Here is an 18,955-nt window from a genome sequence, read left to right as displayed (position 1 = left end):
ATATCAACCTGACACAATTTTTTCCTCTAAGGAGGTCTCTGTTTGGAACCCACACTTTCTAGATCTTTGTTAGAGAACAGAGAATTTCCTAAAAGGATAGGCGATTGCCCTCAGAATGATCAGAATTGCCTGGAATTGTTTTTGGGGAAAAAAGATGTTTAAGAAATACAACCATTCAGTGGCACTTGAATAAAATGTCCCATTTCGTGACTGAAAATCAGAATCACAGATGAATCCCAAACAATGCGCTCAGAGTCAGGAAGCCTGGTCCCAAGGCCCATCCTATTCCCCCATTAGAGGTGGGGCGCTGGGGGACTCAGCCACTTGGTGCCTCAGTTTCTTTGGCTGTATAAAGGGAATACTCACATTTGTCAAGTGTTTTCAAGTCTCCAAAGCACAGGTGATCATCTTGCCTCAGGAACACCCTCAGCACTGCTGGGGTTAACTCCCAGCACTGACTGCAGGGCTGAAGTCTCCGCCTCCTTCACTGGTTTCTGAGCACCAGGTGGAGGCCGTCGCCTGCCCTCTTTTTATCCTCAGTACCTTGCCTCACACATGGCGGGCACGGAATGACAAATGGTGTGCTCGGGCCTGTACCAAGCACACAAGGGCTCTTTCCACACCGGCCCCGAGTGTTCCCCAAAATGGTGTGCCACACACTGGAGGGCAACAGTGTTCCCGGCGAAGTCGGTAAGTGGAGTTGTCCCATCATGGGAAATGGTCAAAATCACTCTAGAAAACCCCTTAAACAGCCCACAAGGTACAATTCGGGTTTCGTACCGCGGTGCATAACAGCATCTAGTATAGCAATCTTTAGGCACTGTCAATTTTAAGAACTAGAAAGGAAACCAACGACCCAGCATTCAAAGCTCTCTGCCCCTGTAACACCTATGGAGCCCCTGAAATGACTGGAGACATGTGGTGAGGGCTGAGAAGGCCCACTCACCTACTGTGTGTCCTCATCCATTCTGCTTTGACCGTAAAGCCTCTAGGACTTTTACACCAGAATTAGAGCTTTTCACTGTGAAGCAAAGTGCTGTTCAGGCTGGGTTCTCAAGTCAGTGACTAGCCTGGCTCCTGGCACATCCCTCCTTTGGAGAGTCCGAGAGCTTGGTAAAGGCTCTGAAAAAGTTCCGGATACGTTTAACTTACATCCAGTTTCCCAACCTTATCTGACACTTGTTTCTTATTGGCACATGGTACCTACTAACATTCTATGAAACATCTTCAGTGTGACATGCCACGGATGGAGCCCTAGACCATTACTGAAAGCTTTTCTGACTTATTTTGTAAACAATCCTTGTTTACCTGCCTTCAGGGCAGAGAGACTCAGAACAGATTGGAAGGAAATAAGGGTGAAGAAGGTTGTCAGATTACAAAGAAAATGGACGGCTAACATCCTGGCAGGAATGGAAGGCACAAATGAATCACAAAGCACCCATGGGCTTATTTTCAGGGGTTCAACAAATATTGTTGCATAGTATGATCATGGAGGTTCAAAAGAAGAGCATTTGGGTCCATAAGAGAAGGGGACCTCCTTGGTAAGTTTAAGATGGTAGGAATACATTTATTACATTTCACCAAGATGAAAATGTGTGGGCATCTAAAGGCAAGACTCAATAGTTGGGGAGATGCCCACAACAGTAGCAGGTAAGAGAGCCATCCCTTCATCCGCTGCTCTCGACCTTCCCCCCTTCACACTCGTCCTCTCCCTTCACACACTGTTCCTAATCAGCCCTCTCGACAGAGGCCATGCCAACTGTTCCAACAGACTTCAGATCCTACAGGTGTCATAGAGTCTTGAGTTCTGTTAGCCGGGAAGGCACTGTGGGGAATATTAACCCAAAATGTTCTTTTTAAGGAGGAAAGTCCAATGAGTTGATTTCAAGATACCAGAACATAAATAAAAGTTTATCTTTTAGGTCACGTCCACTTGTGAATCAAATTCAGTACAGGAACGAAGAGACTGCATCCCAGTCCATACTGGTGGTGTCCTTCCCAGGGCCCAAGGCCACGGAGTCAGTCTTCAGTGTAAGAAAGCCTCTCCATCTGTTTTTGTTTTTTTGAGGGAGAACATTCAAAGGAATTGTTCACAGGAGCAGGATCCTCAATCCCCTCTGCTTTCCACTGTGTCAGACATAGCGACTGTTCTCTTAAATAATCACCGTTTCCATCCTCACTCGTTATATTTGGACAGTTTCAGCCGGGGGATGATGTTCATGGACTGCAGCTCCTGGAAGAGCAGCTTGCAGGCATACGGGATGCGGAGGGAGGACACGTGGCACGAGGACTTGCAGTAATGGCACCTGAAACCCAAGTCCGCATGTTAGAGGGACGGGGACTCAGAAACCAAGGCCTGCGTGTAGAAGTGCAAAGTTTCTCTACAAAAGTCTACCACCATCCCATCAATTCTATTCTGTTTGTCAGGGTTCAGTCTTGCTATCAAATATGTGCAGATATGTGCCCCCCCACCCCACCTCCCGAAAAGCAGCATCCAAGGAAGCAAAAGAAAAAAACCAAAACAAATATCACTCCTGCAGTTTTAAAAGCATGCAATTTTAATCAGTTACTACTATGCTTCTAGACCATTCTCTTTAAAATGCAAAACATCTGCCTATTTACTTATTTTGAATGAGGCCCAGAAATCTGAGCCATCTCGAAGTTATTCAGATTTAGACTTTGGCATTGTGGAAAGCTTTTTAAATTGATTCAATCTCCGTGTATTTGATAAAAATCTATTACTGTACTATTCACGGCAAGATGCTCAACAATTACAATTTGACCTGTCCCTGAGACACCTGGAAGTGTGATGGGGAAGATAAGACTTTCATATGGAATGTGGTGTCCAATCCAATGCGATTTATTTTTCCAGTGCTCTTCAAGTTTGGTTCTATCAGAAGAAGCTACTGTACTTACAACGTTCTCTCCCTGTGTGCACGTATTCCCAATTGATCCCTACAACAGCCCGTACTCCTAATCAACATGCCTGCTATGCCAAGGAGGGTTGTCTTTTCTCTTCCTTCAGGAAGAGCTAGTTCACTAAACCTAGGTTTTAAATCAATGGCTACAAATGATGAAGAGTCCCCAGGAAGAAAGTGAACTATCTTCTGAGGTTTCAGATGAACACAGGACTTCATCCTGTACCTCAAGGGTCTGGGGCAGTCAACAGAGTGGGTAAATGAGTGCAAGAGATGAACATGGACTGAGGCTTAGAGGATTCAGTGCTGACTAGGAACTGGAGGGGACTCCATCGTGAGCAGGAAGGGCCATAGTGGAAGGCAGTAAGGCAATATGAGTACAAGTGTAAACGTGCATATTATTTGATTCATCGCCAAGTGGCAAAGATGAGCGCATGAGAACGTTCACGGTTTATAACAGCACAAAGCAGGAGACTGTCCAAGAGGGAACTGGTTTGTAGTTACAGGACATTTACACAGAAGAATACTGGGCAGTCATTAATCGTGATGATGTACACTCATCTTTGTTGAAATATAAAGGTGTTCAGGACACACTCTGGAGTCAAAAAAGAAGTTTGCTCAACAGCCTGGTCCCAAGGAGGTCATCGGATGGGTTTCAGGAAATATATGAAGCCCCCAAAGTCATATGTAACAACATTTTTTTCTAAAGACCTCCTTAATACATTTTTTTTTAAAGTTTATTTATTTTGAGACAGAAACAGCACAAGCTGGGGCGGGACAAAGAGAGAGGGAGAGAGAGAAAACCCCAAGCAGGCTCTGCGTTGCCCCTCATGTGGGGCTTGAACCCACAAAGCCGCGAAATCATGACCTGAGCTGAAACCAAGAGTTGAACACTTAACTGAGCCACCCAGGCGCCCCAATACATTATTGTTTAAGAACTATGTTTTTAATGTACCTGGCTGACCTCATTTATTCAGGCATCATGTGGATGCTTTAATTAAATTGGAGAAATGGATTTAACTGCAGCAACTTCTTGCTGATTCTAGGTCACTCTGTGACTTCAACCCAGGCTTATCTGTTCAGAACTTCCATACTTGCTGGTTCATAACCCAGAAAGCCCACTAATCTTTTCTATTATTAAATATTTCTCCATCACTTAAAATGCTCCTATGCATGTATGTATGTGCATATATAAATGCATATATTTATACACATATATAAATTAAAGCTATATTACCTTACCCTGTGTCTGAACAATTTCAAAAGGAAGAAACTTGACACAAACAACAGTTATGTAAACTCACTTCTTAGGGCAAAGGCGGCAAAAGGGGGAGGTGGCTGTGGCTTCACAGGAGAAATCGCTGTCCAGTAAAATGTCCTCTATGAGCTAATTATCTTAATAGGGATTTTCTTTTTTCTGTTTTCCTTCCAGACCTCTCTTTTGTGACTTATGCCCTTCGTGTCTTCTGCAGAACAACAGTCTTGCTGTAAACATCCCCATAGCAATGCCTTACTAATGTGCAAATCACTGACAAAAGGCCAGTTTCAAGGTTCTGAACTGCTCTAATTACTCAGCCTTCATTGTGCTGTTCATTAAAGAACGACTGCCTCCCACACACGCCGTGCCCCCTCCCGCACAGCCTGCACGCACGGGCAGGTAATGATGGCAAAGCCACGGCATCATTATGCTCCTCTGCCAGAGCGCGGCACATGCGGAGGCTGCTAGACGACCACACTGGGGTAGGATTTTTTTCTGTTGGCAACAAGGGGACAAGCAGGCCACTCAAAATCAGACACACAGCATATCCAGGTCTGTTTAATTACAGGAAAGACCTTAAGGCGTGTAACCTGATTTAGCCCCTTTTCAAAGGATTGCTATTAAAATACACAAGGAACACCTGAGCTTCGAAATTAGGCACTGCCATCACATGATGTCTAGATGAGACAGAAATGAAGCAGGAAAGAAGAATTAAACAGAATAATATTGAGATCAATAATTGCTTTCATTAGTTTCCCTGAATATTCAGTGAAAGAGACGGGAAGGTTTTCAAAGTCTGTGAGTGAATCTGGTCTACTGCTCTCTTTCTCTCTTAGGTGGTGGGCACAGGAAAAAAAGCAGAGAGGATGGAAAAGGAAAGGAAAAATTTTTTTTAAGTTTACTTTGAGAGATCAAATGAGTGAGCGGGGGAGGGGCAGAGGGAGAGGGAGAAAGAAAATCCCAAGCAGGCCACACACTGTCACTGCAGAGCCCGACACAGGGCTTGATCCTATGAACCACAAGATCATGATTTGAGCCGAAATCAAGAGTTGGATGCCTAACCGACTGAGCCACCCAGGCGCCCTGGAAATTCTTTTTGAAGTTTCATGATCCCTATTGTTAATAAAGTGACTCTTCTGTACCATTTTTTCAAAGTAAATTACATAAAAATCCTTGTGCCAAATTGGAAGATTTCAGCATAGTGGAATTGGTCCCAGGGAGCTTCCTACTACATTTGTGTGGCTGTTGTTACACAGCCAGGACAATAAAAAGCAAATTCAATATGCATTTCAGAAGATGAACAGACGTCTCAGAATTGAGGCAACCCCCCCGCCCCACCCCGAGTCACCAATATAAGAAAGAGCCAGGCTTATGCTTAGATTAATAATGTCACCCATTTCTGCACCCTCAGGAAAGGAAAGAGCTGCAAACAGCCACCTCCTGTGTCTGTTTTTAAATGAAGTGATTTCTTCACAGACAAGTCTCATCAACTTCTCTACACCAAAAACCATAAAATAACTGGCTAAAAGGTTTTGTCATTAACCTAGCAAGGTATATACACTACGTCCTAAGATGCCCCTCACTCTGACTCTTGATTGGCTTTATTCAGAATAACAAAGAGACTGGAGGCTTAGGATAGCAAGAAGTCCCTGCTTTTAGGGGAGACTCAGTGGGGCAAAGGTGGCCCAGGTATCCCTGGAACTCACTTGGGCCCAATTCTATCTCCCAGGGGACGGCGCCTCCCTAGGGAAAAGGGGCTCTGGGAGTGCAGGTGAGGGGTGACAAGGGAGTAAAGACTGTCCCTGGGGCGCCTGGGTGGCTCAGTCGGTTACGTGTCCGACTTCGGCTCAGGTCACGATCTCGCGGTCCATGAGTTTGAGCCCCGCGTCGGGCTCTGGGCTGATGGCTCAGAGCCTGGAGCCTGCTTCAGATTCTGTGTCTCCCTTTCTCTGACCCTCCCCCATTCATGCTCTGTCTCTGTCTCAAAAATAAATAAACGTTAAAAAAAAAAAATTAAAAAAAAAAAAGGGAGTAAAGATTGTCTCCTGTTCCTGCAGCACCTGCTTTGGAGCTCGTGAGACCTCGTCTCTGAGAGAAAAACAAGCCAAGACCGGCAAGCTACGGGCTCTCCTGCCTACAAGGTAAGTCGGGGCTCCGGGTCGGGACTGGCCCGAAGCAGACCAGTTGTTCCTTGGCAGGAGGGTGGAACATTTATGAAGAGGAAAGACCAAAAAATACATAGTTTCATCTTTTAAGCTGGACTTTGTGTCCTCAACTCTGCACAGAAATGACAAATTTCATGATTTACATACTTTATCTATTCGCTACCCTCCATATGCAGGGTTAGTTATCATTTAGCAATTGTTTTTCACTAAGCAACCACCAGACCCCAGGCTGCAGGAGGTATAAACAAGAGAGAATGCAGTTAGAAGGAACTAGGAGATAAGTTCCCTGTGAGCAGCCATTCACTGGTCTTATTCACCCCCATATTCTGGGGCCCAGAGAGTATCTGGCACTTAGCAGCCTCAAGCTGTTAAATGAATGACTGAGACAGACCTCGTTGCTACCATCACGGAATTCAGTCCCAAGTGTGTAGCAGTTTGCTACGCAGGGAGCACACAAACAGGTGTCAGGGTACCAGGTCCTGGTCCTGCCTGTCCCCAATTTGCCATATAACGTGGAACAACACACACGGCTCTTTGGGCCTGAGGTTGAGTAAGGCTGTTCAACACATGTTCTCTAAAGTTTCTAGTTACAGGGACACCGGGGTGGCTCGGTCGGCTGAGCACCTGACTTTGGCTCAGGTCCTGACCCCATGGCTCACGAGTTCAAGTCCCACGTGGAGCTCGCTGCTGTCAGTACGGAGCTAGCTTCGAATCTTCTGTCCTCCCCTCCTCTCTGCCCCTTCCCAGCTTGCGCTCTCTCAAAAATAAATAAATCTTATGAAAATAAAAAAAAGTTTCTAGTTATAAAATGCTATAATTCTCATAACTAACAGTGAATCTGCTAGGATTTTTTAGAGGTGAATAGTGTTATAAAAGGTGTTTGAGGAGTACCTGAGTAGCAACCGACTCTTGATTTCAGCTCAGGTCACGATCTCACAGTTCGTGAGTTTGAGCTCCACATTGGCTCTGCACTGACAGTGTGGAGCCTGCATGGGATTCTCTCTCTCCCTCTGTGTGCCCCCCACCCCAACTCTCTCTCTCTCTGAAAAAAAATAATAAGCAAACTTAAAAAAAAAAGTGTTCGAGATAACATTAAGAAGAAAACAAAGTCTATACTCCTTGGGTCCTTAACCTCTAGTGGCGTAGAAAGCAGAACATGAGGTAGACAAACTAAACAGGTACATATAAAATCCCTAATTCTAGGAATGCATGGATGGGGAAGGTTGGAGAATATGTGGGTGTGCTCCAGGGTCAATTCTTGAGCTGTGATTTAAGAGGCAAGGGGTGTGAGAGACATATGGTATCCACTTACCAGCCAGAATACCCCAGAAGTCCACACTGCCCACAGACATCCACCTCAAAGGCATCACTTGAAATCATTAGTCTCTCTAGTAAAAGCATACTGGCTCCATAACCGATTAAACAGTCACGTTCCATCTCTCCAAGACGCAAACCGCCGTCACGAGATCGACCTTCGGTGGGCTGCCTTTGAAACAAGTTAGACAAACGTGTCATTTTTACATTAAACAAACAGAGGGGCTGCATCACACGCTGGCGGAGAGCACACGGCTTCAGAGGAGGGTTCGCCTGGGTCCAAATCACTTACTAGACGGTGACCTGGAGTTGGGGGCTTAGCTCGCCTCTCAGCCGCATTGGCAAAATGTAAAATTTAAGGCTCCCAAAGAGCCTTAAATGAGAGGAGATGTAATACTAGTGATTGCTACTGTTATTATAATTGAGTGATAATAAAAAATAATTGTGTAATATTATATGATATAGGGGCGCCTGGGTGGCGCAGTCGGTTAAGCGTCCGACTTCAGCCAGGTCACGATCTCGCGGTCCGTGAGTTCGAGCCCCGCGTCGGGCTCTGGGCTGATGGCTCAGAGCCTGGAGCCTGTTTCCGATTCTGTGTCTCCCTCTCTCTGCCCCTCCCCCGTTCATGCTCTGTCTCTCTCTGTCCCAAAAATAAATAAACGTTGAAAAAAAAAAAAATTAAAAAAAAAAAAATTATATGATATAAGTTAATATATAATCATATAAAGCAGCAGAGCTACCATTCCTACTACCATCGCGATATCGTTATTGTTAGGATAGCACAGTCCTCAGGTCAGGAAGATGGTCTTTTGAGTATTTTCAGGGATATTTCAGTTCTGTTATTTCAAAGTGGAGAAACTAAGCAGAACAGACTGTGGAAGAAACCTGGGTCCCCAGTAGTTCCTGCCAGGGCTCCAGGGAGAAGCAGCTCCAGGTTATTAAGAAACGAACATGGAGGGGCGCCTGGGTGGCGCAGTCGGTTAAATGTCCGACTTCAGCCAGGTCACGATCTCGCGGTCCGTGAGTTCGAGCCCTGCGTCAGGCTCTGGGCTGATGGCTCAGAGCCTGGAGCCTGTTTCCAATTCTGTGTCTCCCTCTCTCTCTGCCCCTCCCCCGTTCATGCTCTGTCTCTCTCTGTCCCAAAAATAAATAAACGTTGAAGAAACGAACATGGAAAGAAGCAAATGGAGTTTTATAAAATTTGGACTAGATGAGGAATCATCTGGGAGGACAGAGTGCTTGAGCCAGAAGGGAAGTTCCCCAGAGACAGGGAAAGTCCTGTGTGTCCCCTTCAGGTATGAAAACACTCTATTCCTCCTTAGAGGGGGCACTTCAGCTGGGAGCTAGGAGTCCCCTGAATGGATTCCCTGGGGCTGATGTATCTGCCGTGCTTGAGAATACTTTGAAAAAGTTAAGAATCTAGGACTCAGAGATACAACTGGGGGATTCTGAAACCACACAGGCAACCCCACCCAGGTAGTGACGCCACAATGTCTAAAAAAGAAAAAGTGAGCTATCTCCCTGGCTGGCTGATTTCGGGGTGACACTCCTTAAGCAGGAGTGGACCACAAACCTTGTTTGCTCTATCCCACAGCATCTTTTACTTTTTACTGTTGCCACCGATTTTCCAAAGAGAAAGGTAAACAGAGCGGGGCCAACATGTGCTCAAATTTTACCTTATGTTGTTGCTAAAGGTTACATTAGGAACTAGACTTGAGTTGTAGATTATTTGTTCAAAGACAATTTACATATAAAAAACTGACAAACAGTAAGTCTAAATGAAACAAATAGTCTACATGAACACACCATTAGTAGAAACTTCCTTACTGAGCACAACTTATGTACGTCTTTACCTGCTGACAGAACACCTGGGGTAGGAGGGTCCCTCTCTCCCTGACCACTGAACAAGTGAAGGTGGCCGGATCATACATGAGCAGAACCCAGGCTTGAAATAAACCAAGTGAGATAAGGGACTAGGAATGGGTAAATGCTCTCCTGGCAGTCTTCCCACGGAATGCACTAAAGTACTAAAGTAGTAAGTTTTTTACACAACGAAGCAAAAACCGTTTTGACACTTGTTACTCTGGAATCGATCTTAGATGTTATAACTGAAATGAAGGCTCTGGAGGGACCGCACTCAGGGGAGAGATACACCCAACCCAAGCAGGGTCTCACTGCTGGGATCATTGGTGTCCTGAGAATCTCAACTTCTCTTCCCTCTTCTGCAATTTTGAGCACACATGTCTATCATTTCAACAGCCATATGCATCTGCATCATGGGATTTAGCCCTCCACCCCCCTCCCTTGGTCTAAAAAAGTAAATTCACCTACTAGTTGTTTCATCGCCGGTCCTGTCCCTATTGTAACATCTATGCCGTGATCAGTGAAGGCAGGCAGGGAACTGGGTATTTCCTGAGCATCCCCCATCGATGGGCACTATACATATATTCTATATTCAAACCTCTGACATTCACCAGCACGCTGTGAAATGGGCATTAGTGTCGCCACTTCACGTAGGAGAAAAACTGAAGCTGCGAGAAGCTAAGTGATGTGTCTGAGGCTTGTGGCAGAGCCACAAGGTGGAGTTGAGTTTACGTCCATGTCTCTCTGGCTTCAAGGCCTGTGTTCCCTCTCCTGGCCCAGGACTCCTCGATGTTGGCATGAGAACCATGCTGAACTGGGTAATTCTTTGTGGTGGGAGCTGCCCTGTGCATTGCTAGGTATGTAGCATCATTCCTGGCCTCCACCCACTGGATGCCAGTAGTTTCCCCCCTGTCCCATCTGGTTGTGACATTCCAAGATGTCTTCAGACATTGTCAAATCTCCCCGGGAGGTAAACTTGCTTGTGGTTGAGAACTACTGCCCTGGACTATGCTTCTCCAACTAGTACTAAGTACACGTGATATAGTACAAGCAATGTAATACTAAGAACTAAGCACTAAGAACACGTGAAACAGTACCTGCAATTTCTTCCCAACAATTATACCCATTCATCAACACGCAGACACTGTGCTTGGAACTGAGGATGCGCTGGCGAATGGGGCACAGGTGGACCTCCTGGAGCTTATTCGAATGAGCAGGCAAGTACAGGTGCCTTATGCTCCAATAACACAAATTTTAAGAAATGAGTTGTGGCTTGGGCTCCCAAAGTACGTATGTGTTTTCTGTGTACACACGGCAGCCCACAGGAGTATCCACGTGTGTATCTATGATGTGTAAGTGTGTCTACGTTCTTATATATGAACCTTTTTGAATGAGACCACGTTTGCAAACAGGTACAGGGTCAATGAGCATGTTAGGCGACTACTGGCAAGACCTTCAATGGGTCTGCTCTTGTGCCTATGAAACGATTTTTAATCGGCTGCTATTTTTTCATGCTAACCAGACATATGTGACTTTTGCTGATGCCCAGCACTCCAAATTTTGACATCTCAGGGAAAGAGGAACTTCACCGAGTCAGCTTATTGCTGTATCTGGGCAATGCAAGGTAGACTCGACTGCATTAGAAATTCTTTTTGTGAATGCTTTTCTCTTACCTGGTAAGAACAGCTCGTGGGCCCCGCGCCCGGGCATGCATCTTATCCAGCACCATGTGCTTCAGTTTCTGATAGTACACGGGGCCAAAATAGATGTATGCTTCTAAGGGCTCGCTGAAAGAAAAGGTCAGAGTTTTGGGCTAAGAAACCAAGTTTGGGCTAACAACAGACAGCCTTTTCCAGGACCCCTCAGTGGCAGGGCCTTGCTTCAGACCAGGTTTATGAATGAGTGGGAGAGAATGATTTTCATTGTGCACTGAATGAAAAGGCAAGATCCGGAAATATAAAAATACCATGGATACGTTAGAAGACACACTGTTTAATTAAGAAATAAAACCTTAAACAGACTATGAAAAAGTATGTAGAGGAAGGTCCCTCCTTCACTGTCCTCGCCCTCATCAGGCTACTACCTTTTCTTGCCTGGACTCTTGCACACAGGCCCTGCTTCTGCTCATATCCCTTAACGATCTTCTTTTCACAGACAAACCAGGGTGATTCCTTCTAAAGTGTAAATCTCAGCACTAATCTGTATCATCCAAATTGTGTAACACAGCAATAAGGTCTAACATAATCTGGTTCTTGCCCACCTCTGACTCATTTCCTGTTGCCTTTCCCCATTGCTCATTCCACTCCAGTAACATCGGCCTCTTCATTGCTCCTCAAATGTAGGAAGCCTGTCTGCCTCGGGGCCTTCGCATTTACTCTTTCCTCTGCCTAAAACATTCTTCCACCAGGTATTCACATGGCTGTCAAGCATCTCACCTCCTCAAAGACTTTCCTTTCCCTCACCACCTTATCTAAAGAGGAGTCCTGCTCCCACCCCATCACCGTGCCCCTATGCTATCTCAACGCTTACCTTGGCTTTGCTTCTTCAGAGCACGGATTACCACTTGGTATTATAATCCACGTTTAGTATTTCCCTGATTATTGCCTGTCTTCCCCACCTGAAGTAAACTCCTCAGGATAAGCACTTGGTCTCCTCTGCCACTGTGGCTCCAGCACTACTAACCCTGTCTGGCACATAACTGGCGCTCAGTAAACGTCTGTTAAAATACAGCTGACTCGATGCATCCTTCGAAAAACTATAGTGAAAGCTGTAAAGGACAGTGAACATTTCAGTGCTTTGACAGGAGAAACCTTTTTTCTGTAGTTTGGAGCAATAGCAGGCAGGGGATTAAAGCCTCTGAACAATGTGAACTGTCCCAGAACGTCCTCAGAAGAAAGGGGGCTTATTTTTAAAATGAAGAAACAGGCACAGAGGGTCTGAGAGGTTTATCAGAGCTGTGGAACGGGCTGAGGCAGATCCAGGGCACTCCCTGCCACGCTGGCCCGTCTTGAACCCCGTATGTTGGGCCACAGCACGATGTGCGAGTGGGAAGAGCAAAGGCAGCGAGCTGTGTGGCAGAGATTCCATCAAAGCTCTTGGTCCCTCCTGCTTGGCTTGTCTTCCACCACTTTCAGCGCCATAGGCTTTTCTAGCTGTCTGGCCACCGCACTGGCTTAAGGACAGCCAGGTAAGTGGGGTGCAGGACACAATGGACAGGGTGTCCAGAGATACCACTCCTGTCCCAGCTCTGTCACCCAGTAATTACATGACCTCTTTACCTCAGTCTTCCTAGTTGTCCAACAAAGGGGTCAGACCAAGGTTCTTTCCAGCTCTGAGAGTCAAGGTTCCAATCCTCCACAGCATGGTTGCTCGTGGCAGAATTTATGGAACTCTGTCACCTAATGCCACCCCATCCCCAAATGAAGAGAGCCGTGTGCAATTTTCCCTCCTGGTTATCTCAAGGATGTGGCAAGGGGTGAAGCTGGTGGGTGAATGTATTCGCAAGCCCTTTGGAGAACTTTCAACTAATAAGCTAAACTAATGTTTCTCAAACTCTGCCTCTTGAGACAAATGGCAAACACAGGAAAACACTAGCTGGGGCGTAGGGGAAGATGGTGTAGACAGAACCTGAAGTAATCTATCAGAAGCAGAGCATAACCCATCCAAATCGGTTAGTAAAATGATGTTTAGAAGGCCCATCAAATCCATTCACTGGATCTGCACAGTTTCTGGTCAACTCCATTATTTATGGACGAGGAACAAAGACCAAGACCATCAGTTTCGCCCTGACAACTGTAATTTTTGAAGTGGACGTCAGCTACCTTCAGTGCGTCACTTTGGAAATGGACCATTATTCTCTTCCTGTAATGCGATTTTCTAGAACATCTCGGGCACGATATACCTAGGGAAATCTATGTTATCACAGTTTGGATAGATCATTTTAGAAAGCACTCAATATTTTCAAAAGATACACATTCCAGCCATTGTAATCCTATCTGGCCGATCTACATGCAGCACAAATCAAGCCCTGGGTCCTTACGCACGCCTCCACACCCAGTTTCACTTGTGTTCAAGCAGGGTGAAGCCTCAGAAAAACAGTATAAACACCATGTCCCAGAGTTTTATCCGGGGTAAAACACAATGTGTGTCTTAACTTAAGCAGCTAATTTGATCCTTTAAAAGGATGTGTGAGTCAAGTTTCAAGAGCCTGTTTGCCCCAGGGTAACAGGAGGAGCCAGTGCTCAGCCCAGGAGAAGGCCCTTTCCCTTCCGCAAACTCACCTCAGGTGAGTGGAGGTCTGTCCCTTGGGAGATGTCAAACCCACTTCTCCTCTGCAGGAAACACACTCTTCACATGGTCTTCCCTTCTCATCCTATCACCCACCCCCTCAGAGACATCTCCTAACCCATTCTTTCCCTTCATTTCGGTGAGAGCTATTTGTACTGATTTGTTCTCGGTTCCTTTACTAACAAAGTCTTTATGGAGCACCTGCTGTGTGCAGGCATTGGAAATAAAACAGTCAACAAAACAGACAAGCCCTGTTCTCACGGAGGAGACAGGTAACAGTATTAGGCAGCATTATTACATGGGGTGTCTGATAATGATGAACGCGACAGAGAAATTTCAAGTAGAAAATGGGCAGTACGGTGAGGTGTAAGTTTTAAATTGGGAAGTCAGGGTAGGTCCTGCTAAGAAGTTACCTTTTGCCATATTTTTGCAGTAAGTCTAGTAACAAATTTTAGTGGTCGGCTCCCTACTTCAAGGACCATGTTTATTTTGTTTCCCATTATATACCTAGTACCTAGCACACATCGTGAACGAATACACAAATGCTAGGACTCAGAGCACTAATTATCAGAGCACTGTCAGAGCACTAATTACCTGATATTCATCCTGTTAATGCAGAGAAAGTTCAGTGGTTATGGGATTTTACATTACATACAATTAAAAGTTGTATCGATATCCTATTTTGGTAAATGAACTCTCTTCTACTTTTAAAATGATAGCCTCACCAGTAAGAACAGCACTCCTTAACTTGTCAGTTTTCTGATTTGGATTTCCTCCCCCCAGCACTGTTTTACTGAGATATAACTGACTTCTACTGTGAGCAAGTTTAAAATGGGCAGCATGTTGATCTGATCCACTCATCTATTGCAAAACGATTACCACTGTGGCTTTAAGCTAACCCCTCCATCACAAATTCAGATTTTCTTGTGTCCGATTTCTTAAAAGAGTAAAACTTATCCTAAGGTGCACCACAAGGGCTCTTACCTCTTACTCTAATAAAATCACGCTTTTCTTTAAAATGTCTAAAAACACACTTACCCTGTGATGCCAGATGTAACATAGTCTTTCCCCAAGTAGTTATAACCATGGCGGACGAGGTCTTCACACACGTCCTTCACTTTACTGCCTCCAAACGCAGTGCCGTAATGGAACCTGCCGTCCAGCACCCCGGCCTTGCCGGCCAGCAGCTCGATCAGCTTTCCCACCTGTGGGGTCGAACAGCCTTAGTGGGCAGCTTCCTGGGGTACATGAATTCTGTCTGTTTAGCTGTGGCCTACTTCCCCAAACAGCTGTGAGACGGCAGTGAATAGTTACCACTCTCTCACGTGTGACGCTTGGAAAAGCCTGACGCGTGGGATCCAAGTTTATGCCCCCAAAAGCCCCACGAGATTGGCACTGTTCTTTCCCTCAATGTACACATGAGGGAACTGAAGCACAGAGAGGCTGAGCAGCTTTCCCAAGCTGCACAGCCGGTAAGTGGTGGAGCCAGGATTGCAAAACAATAACCATGGAAGGGAGATACAGTAAGGTTAACACAAGAGGTTCTTTTTGCTGAGGGGCACGTGCATCCCCCAGAAGACTGCTCTTGAAGGAAGGGCCGGCACGCTTTGCACTCCCTCTCTAGAGGAGGGTAACCTAGCACTGTCAGGAGCTAGGAACCTCTTCATTTGGCAAAAGGGTCAAAGGGCCCTTTCTAAAAATAACTTTCAGGCTCTCACGGCCGACACTCCCTACGAACCCACTCCTGCCTTCTTCCTAAAAAGCAGTACCTCTGAAAAACGTACTGACCGTCATTCGCGATGGGAAGCCATGTGGGTTCATGATGATGTCCGGACAAATGCCAGAATCACAAAACGGCATGTCTTCCTGAGGGACGATCAAGCCACAAACACCTGGGGAAGAGAAGATCCCGTGCCACGTAAAGCACACCAGCAGAAAAGAAGACTGCAGTGCTTAACTGGCAGCTCCCCACCGCTATCTCTACAGCCTTCTGCATGGTCTCCATCAAGAGTCACAAGAGCCATTTCCAATCATCTTGCCAGATGATACAATTTGAAAACGGCCGTCCTTGTAGAGAGCGTCGCAGCCTGTGGACTGGCCTGCTGGCACGACACCCGCTGGTGCTGTCAGGCTGCTCGCCCAACCTCTCCCGCCACAGAGACCCAAGAGCGACAACTCCGCTGGGCCCCGGCCCCTGAAGCTTCAAGTCAACAGCGATTTCGCTCCTGGTCAGCTAGTCTGCGATCTGCTACCTCCCACCGCCAAATCACAGGAATCCGACTCCTCCGCCAAACACAGAACTACCTGTCTGACAGGTGTGTTCACATTGTGGTTTTAAAAAACTGTGATAAGGAGGATCTGTGTGAGGCTGACTTGCTAATAGGGCACCCATCAGCACTGGCTGATGGGCTAGTTTTTGCCAGGGCTTCCCTGGCTGAGCCTAAACTGCCCTAAGGAATTTTAATTCCTACCACTTACAACACATTAGGAAAATGATCTTTGATTGAAGCTGTAAAGTTGAACAAGAAAATTAAATGCCAGATCATTCTTGGAAGAAAAGACTGGAATTAGAAACGTAATTCTAAGAAAGAAAACAGAACAAAACCCTACCAGTTCTATGCACACTACTGATGGTCTCTTACATTATTTTATTACTCTCTTCATATTATTCCAACCTGTAGGGGATTTTGTTGCTTAATTCCTCTGATTTCATTTTCTTGGTAGGAGGGATGGGGCATCTTTTAGATTGTTAACCGCAACCTACACGATTTGAAATTGGAAAACTAGTGTACAATGGCATTGGATGGAGAAATAAAGTCCTTTCACACTTACTAAGATAAAATTCCCTTTCCCTTGTATATAAAGTTATCAAGTATGTGCACCTACTGCACAGAAACTGCTCTCCAAGAAATTCTTCATTCCTGTTTGATTTCTACATAATTACTCCAACTATTTTGAAATAAAATTTTTGTGATGTGTCCTAATCACCAAAAGCTAAAGTCTAAAGAAAAAGAAAGCCATGTGCTTTCAGTATTGGTTATTAATATCCCGATTTCCAGCGGCTGCCTACAATATGGTAATCAGGTTCGTGGTATTGAATTCTAGAGCACGTAGGTACCATAATTGGCTTTTTGGTTGAAACTGTACTGTTTATTATAAAGAACGTATGCTTTCCTACATGAAGAACAGGAACAATCATTCAGTTCAGTTTATTTCAAATTCAACTACGAGGTCTTAGAATTTAAATCAAGCAGAGTGTGTGACCCCTTTTTCCTTCCCTTCAAAAATCCATCTTGTCCACACTGAAATTATCTGACAAACACTTGGGCTACTGGGAAATCTACTCTGAAAGAGATCAAATTGTAAATCTAGGTGCACCGACAACAACATTGTGTAGCAGCGAACAAAATGTTAAAAATGGCAGTTCCTGCAGAGGCCGGTCCTGGGATGTGCTCTGGAGAGAGTGTCACTTTGGCTGGTGAGGAGGTGGAGGGTTTGGCTATCTCCCTTCAAAACAAAACCAAAGGAAGACCTCAGCACCCTTCAGTAGCAGTTCACAGGGGGGAGCCGGAGTCCACTGCCCCCCCCCCTCCCACCCCCAGCAACATGAGGAGGTGGGAGTGAGGGGCAGGAGGTAGAGCAGCTCCGGAGGAAGCAGGGAATACTTATAATGGGGGGGAGGGTGAGGAGAGAGGTGATTTGCATTTTGGTATTTTTAGTTTTAGTTGACACGGTTAATCAAGCCAACTTAACTTAGCTATGAAAACAAAAGCAATGCTCCTTCCCCTGAAATCTGAATCTCTAATAACTTTGCTTGAAACCTGATTAAAATGTAGTGCCGGTTTTCCTTTTTTGGGAAGTAATTATATCAGCCCCTTTTTGACCCTGCATTTAAAAATACATGTAAGTAACTTTGGGTTTTTTTTTCCATCCCATTATAGGAACTGCTTTGGCCACATCCAAATCAAGGGCACCTGTAAGCCAAAAATTAAATCTTAGCTAACTTAAAATTACTTTAGGCTCTGAAAACCCTTTTATATGCCAAGATGGTTCCCATAGCAGACAGCCCTGTGTTGTTTGTTTTGTGTGAAAGTGAATGATAAAAGATCCATGAAATCGACACAGAAAGCCAGAACAGCAGAAAGAACTGAGGGCTCTCCATCACTGGGGCTTCTACCCTCTGCTGACTCGCGGAACAATGGAAGCTACACATCCAACTGCAGATCTAACACAGCTGTGCATTTCATTAGATGAAGAGCACTAGTGACACAAGTAAATAATTAACTTATTCTGGTCCGCTGACTGTGCTTATGAGACCAGTCATAGCTGACAGATTTTAATACAAGTTAACACAAAGAAACCATAATGAGCTTAGAAGTTAAAACAAAATATTTAGACAGAATTTGATGATCTTGAATCTCAAATGAGACAGATGATTTTTAAAAGTTTGTATTTTACGGAATTCATTAGGGGCGGGGAGAAGAGAGCTCGCAGGCTTAGAACCAGACTTTTCTTTTTTTTAAAAAGGTACTTCTCAGTTTCAGAATTATTCCAATCCTTCATCAAAGCAAAGGAAGGTTTCTTGTCTTATTTTCAAATGAAACATTAAAACTATTTTCTCTGAGGATGGAGGCATAAAATTTCTCCCAACATTTAGAACTCTTAAGAAGTTATGGGCACTTTCCCTTAATGCTAGTTTAAAAATGTAAATGATATGCAGTCCGCTCCAGTGTGTTAACACTCCCCTGGATCCTTGAAAAGACAAATAAACCATATCTAATGGAAGCTGTTGTTGAAACAATTACCGATTCCTACCTTAAATGCTTACACAGCATTTCAGATTTTAAAATAAAATTTCATCCCCTGGCTCACGCTGGTGTCTTAACCCCATTGTTTATAGCACAACCTCCTGGCAGCGAAATGCAAATGCACCAGTTTAACAGGGCCCGGAATGTGTAATGGACTTACAGGGGCCAACTGGGAAGTAGACCCCAGCCTACACGCCAGACCTTTTAGGAGCTGAAAATAGGTAACAGGGAGAAACTAGAACACAATGTCAGAGCACAACGGTTCCACAGATACCCCATCGGTGATGTATTATTCCATCAACATCAATATTAATTTCAAATGTAAAGGTGAAGAAGTTGGGG

At 45.1% G+C, this 18,955-nt stretch overlaps 1 protein-coding gene across 1 annotated transcript in view; it reads right to left on the bottom strand.

Moving 5' to 3' along the window:
• Positions 1 to 1,542: 1,542 nt before the first annotated feature.
• Positions 1,543 to 18,955, bottom strand: part of POLR3B (RNA polymerase III subunit B) — a 104,594-nt gene continuing 87,181 nt past the window's right edge. Inside the window, exons 24-28 of the mRNA XM_047066868.1 lie at positions 15,594 to 15,697; positions 14,844 to 15,010; positions 11,192 to 11,305; positions 7,654 to 7,827; positions 1,543 to 2,306 (exon numbers count right to left, since the gene is read on the bottom strand). Coding sequence (XP_046922824.1) covers positions 2,177 to 2,306; positions 7,654 to 7,827; positions 11,192 to 11,305; positions 14,844 to 15,010; positions 15,594 to 15,697 — 689 coding nt within the window. The 3' untranslated portion in view covers positions 1,543 to 2,176. The remainder of the gene's footprint in view (positions 2,307 to 7,653; positions 7,828 to 11,191; positions 11,306 to 14,843; positions 15,011 to 15,593; positions 15,698 to 18,955) is intronic.

The sequence above is a fragment of the Lynx rufus genome, unplaced genomic scaffold, assembly GCF_022079265.1.
Source record: "Lynx rufus isolate CCGP_SWC_20201006 ecotype Redwood Valley unplaced genomic scaffold, mLynRuf1.p SCAF_7, whole genome shotgun sequence".
In the NCBI taxonomy this organism is placed as follows: Eukaryota; Metazoa; Chordata; class Mammalia; order Carnivora; family Felidae; genus Lynx; species Lynx rufus.
The sequence above is the reverse complement of the archived record's forward strand: the minus strand, read 5'-3'. Positions and strand labels throughout refer to the sequence as shown.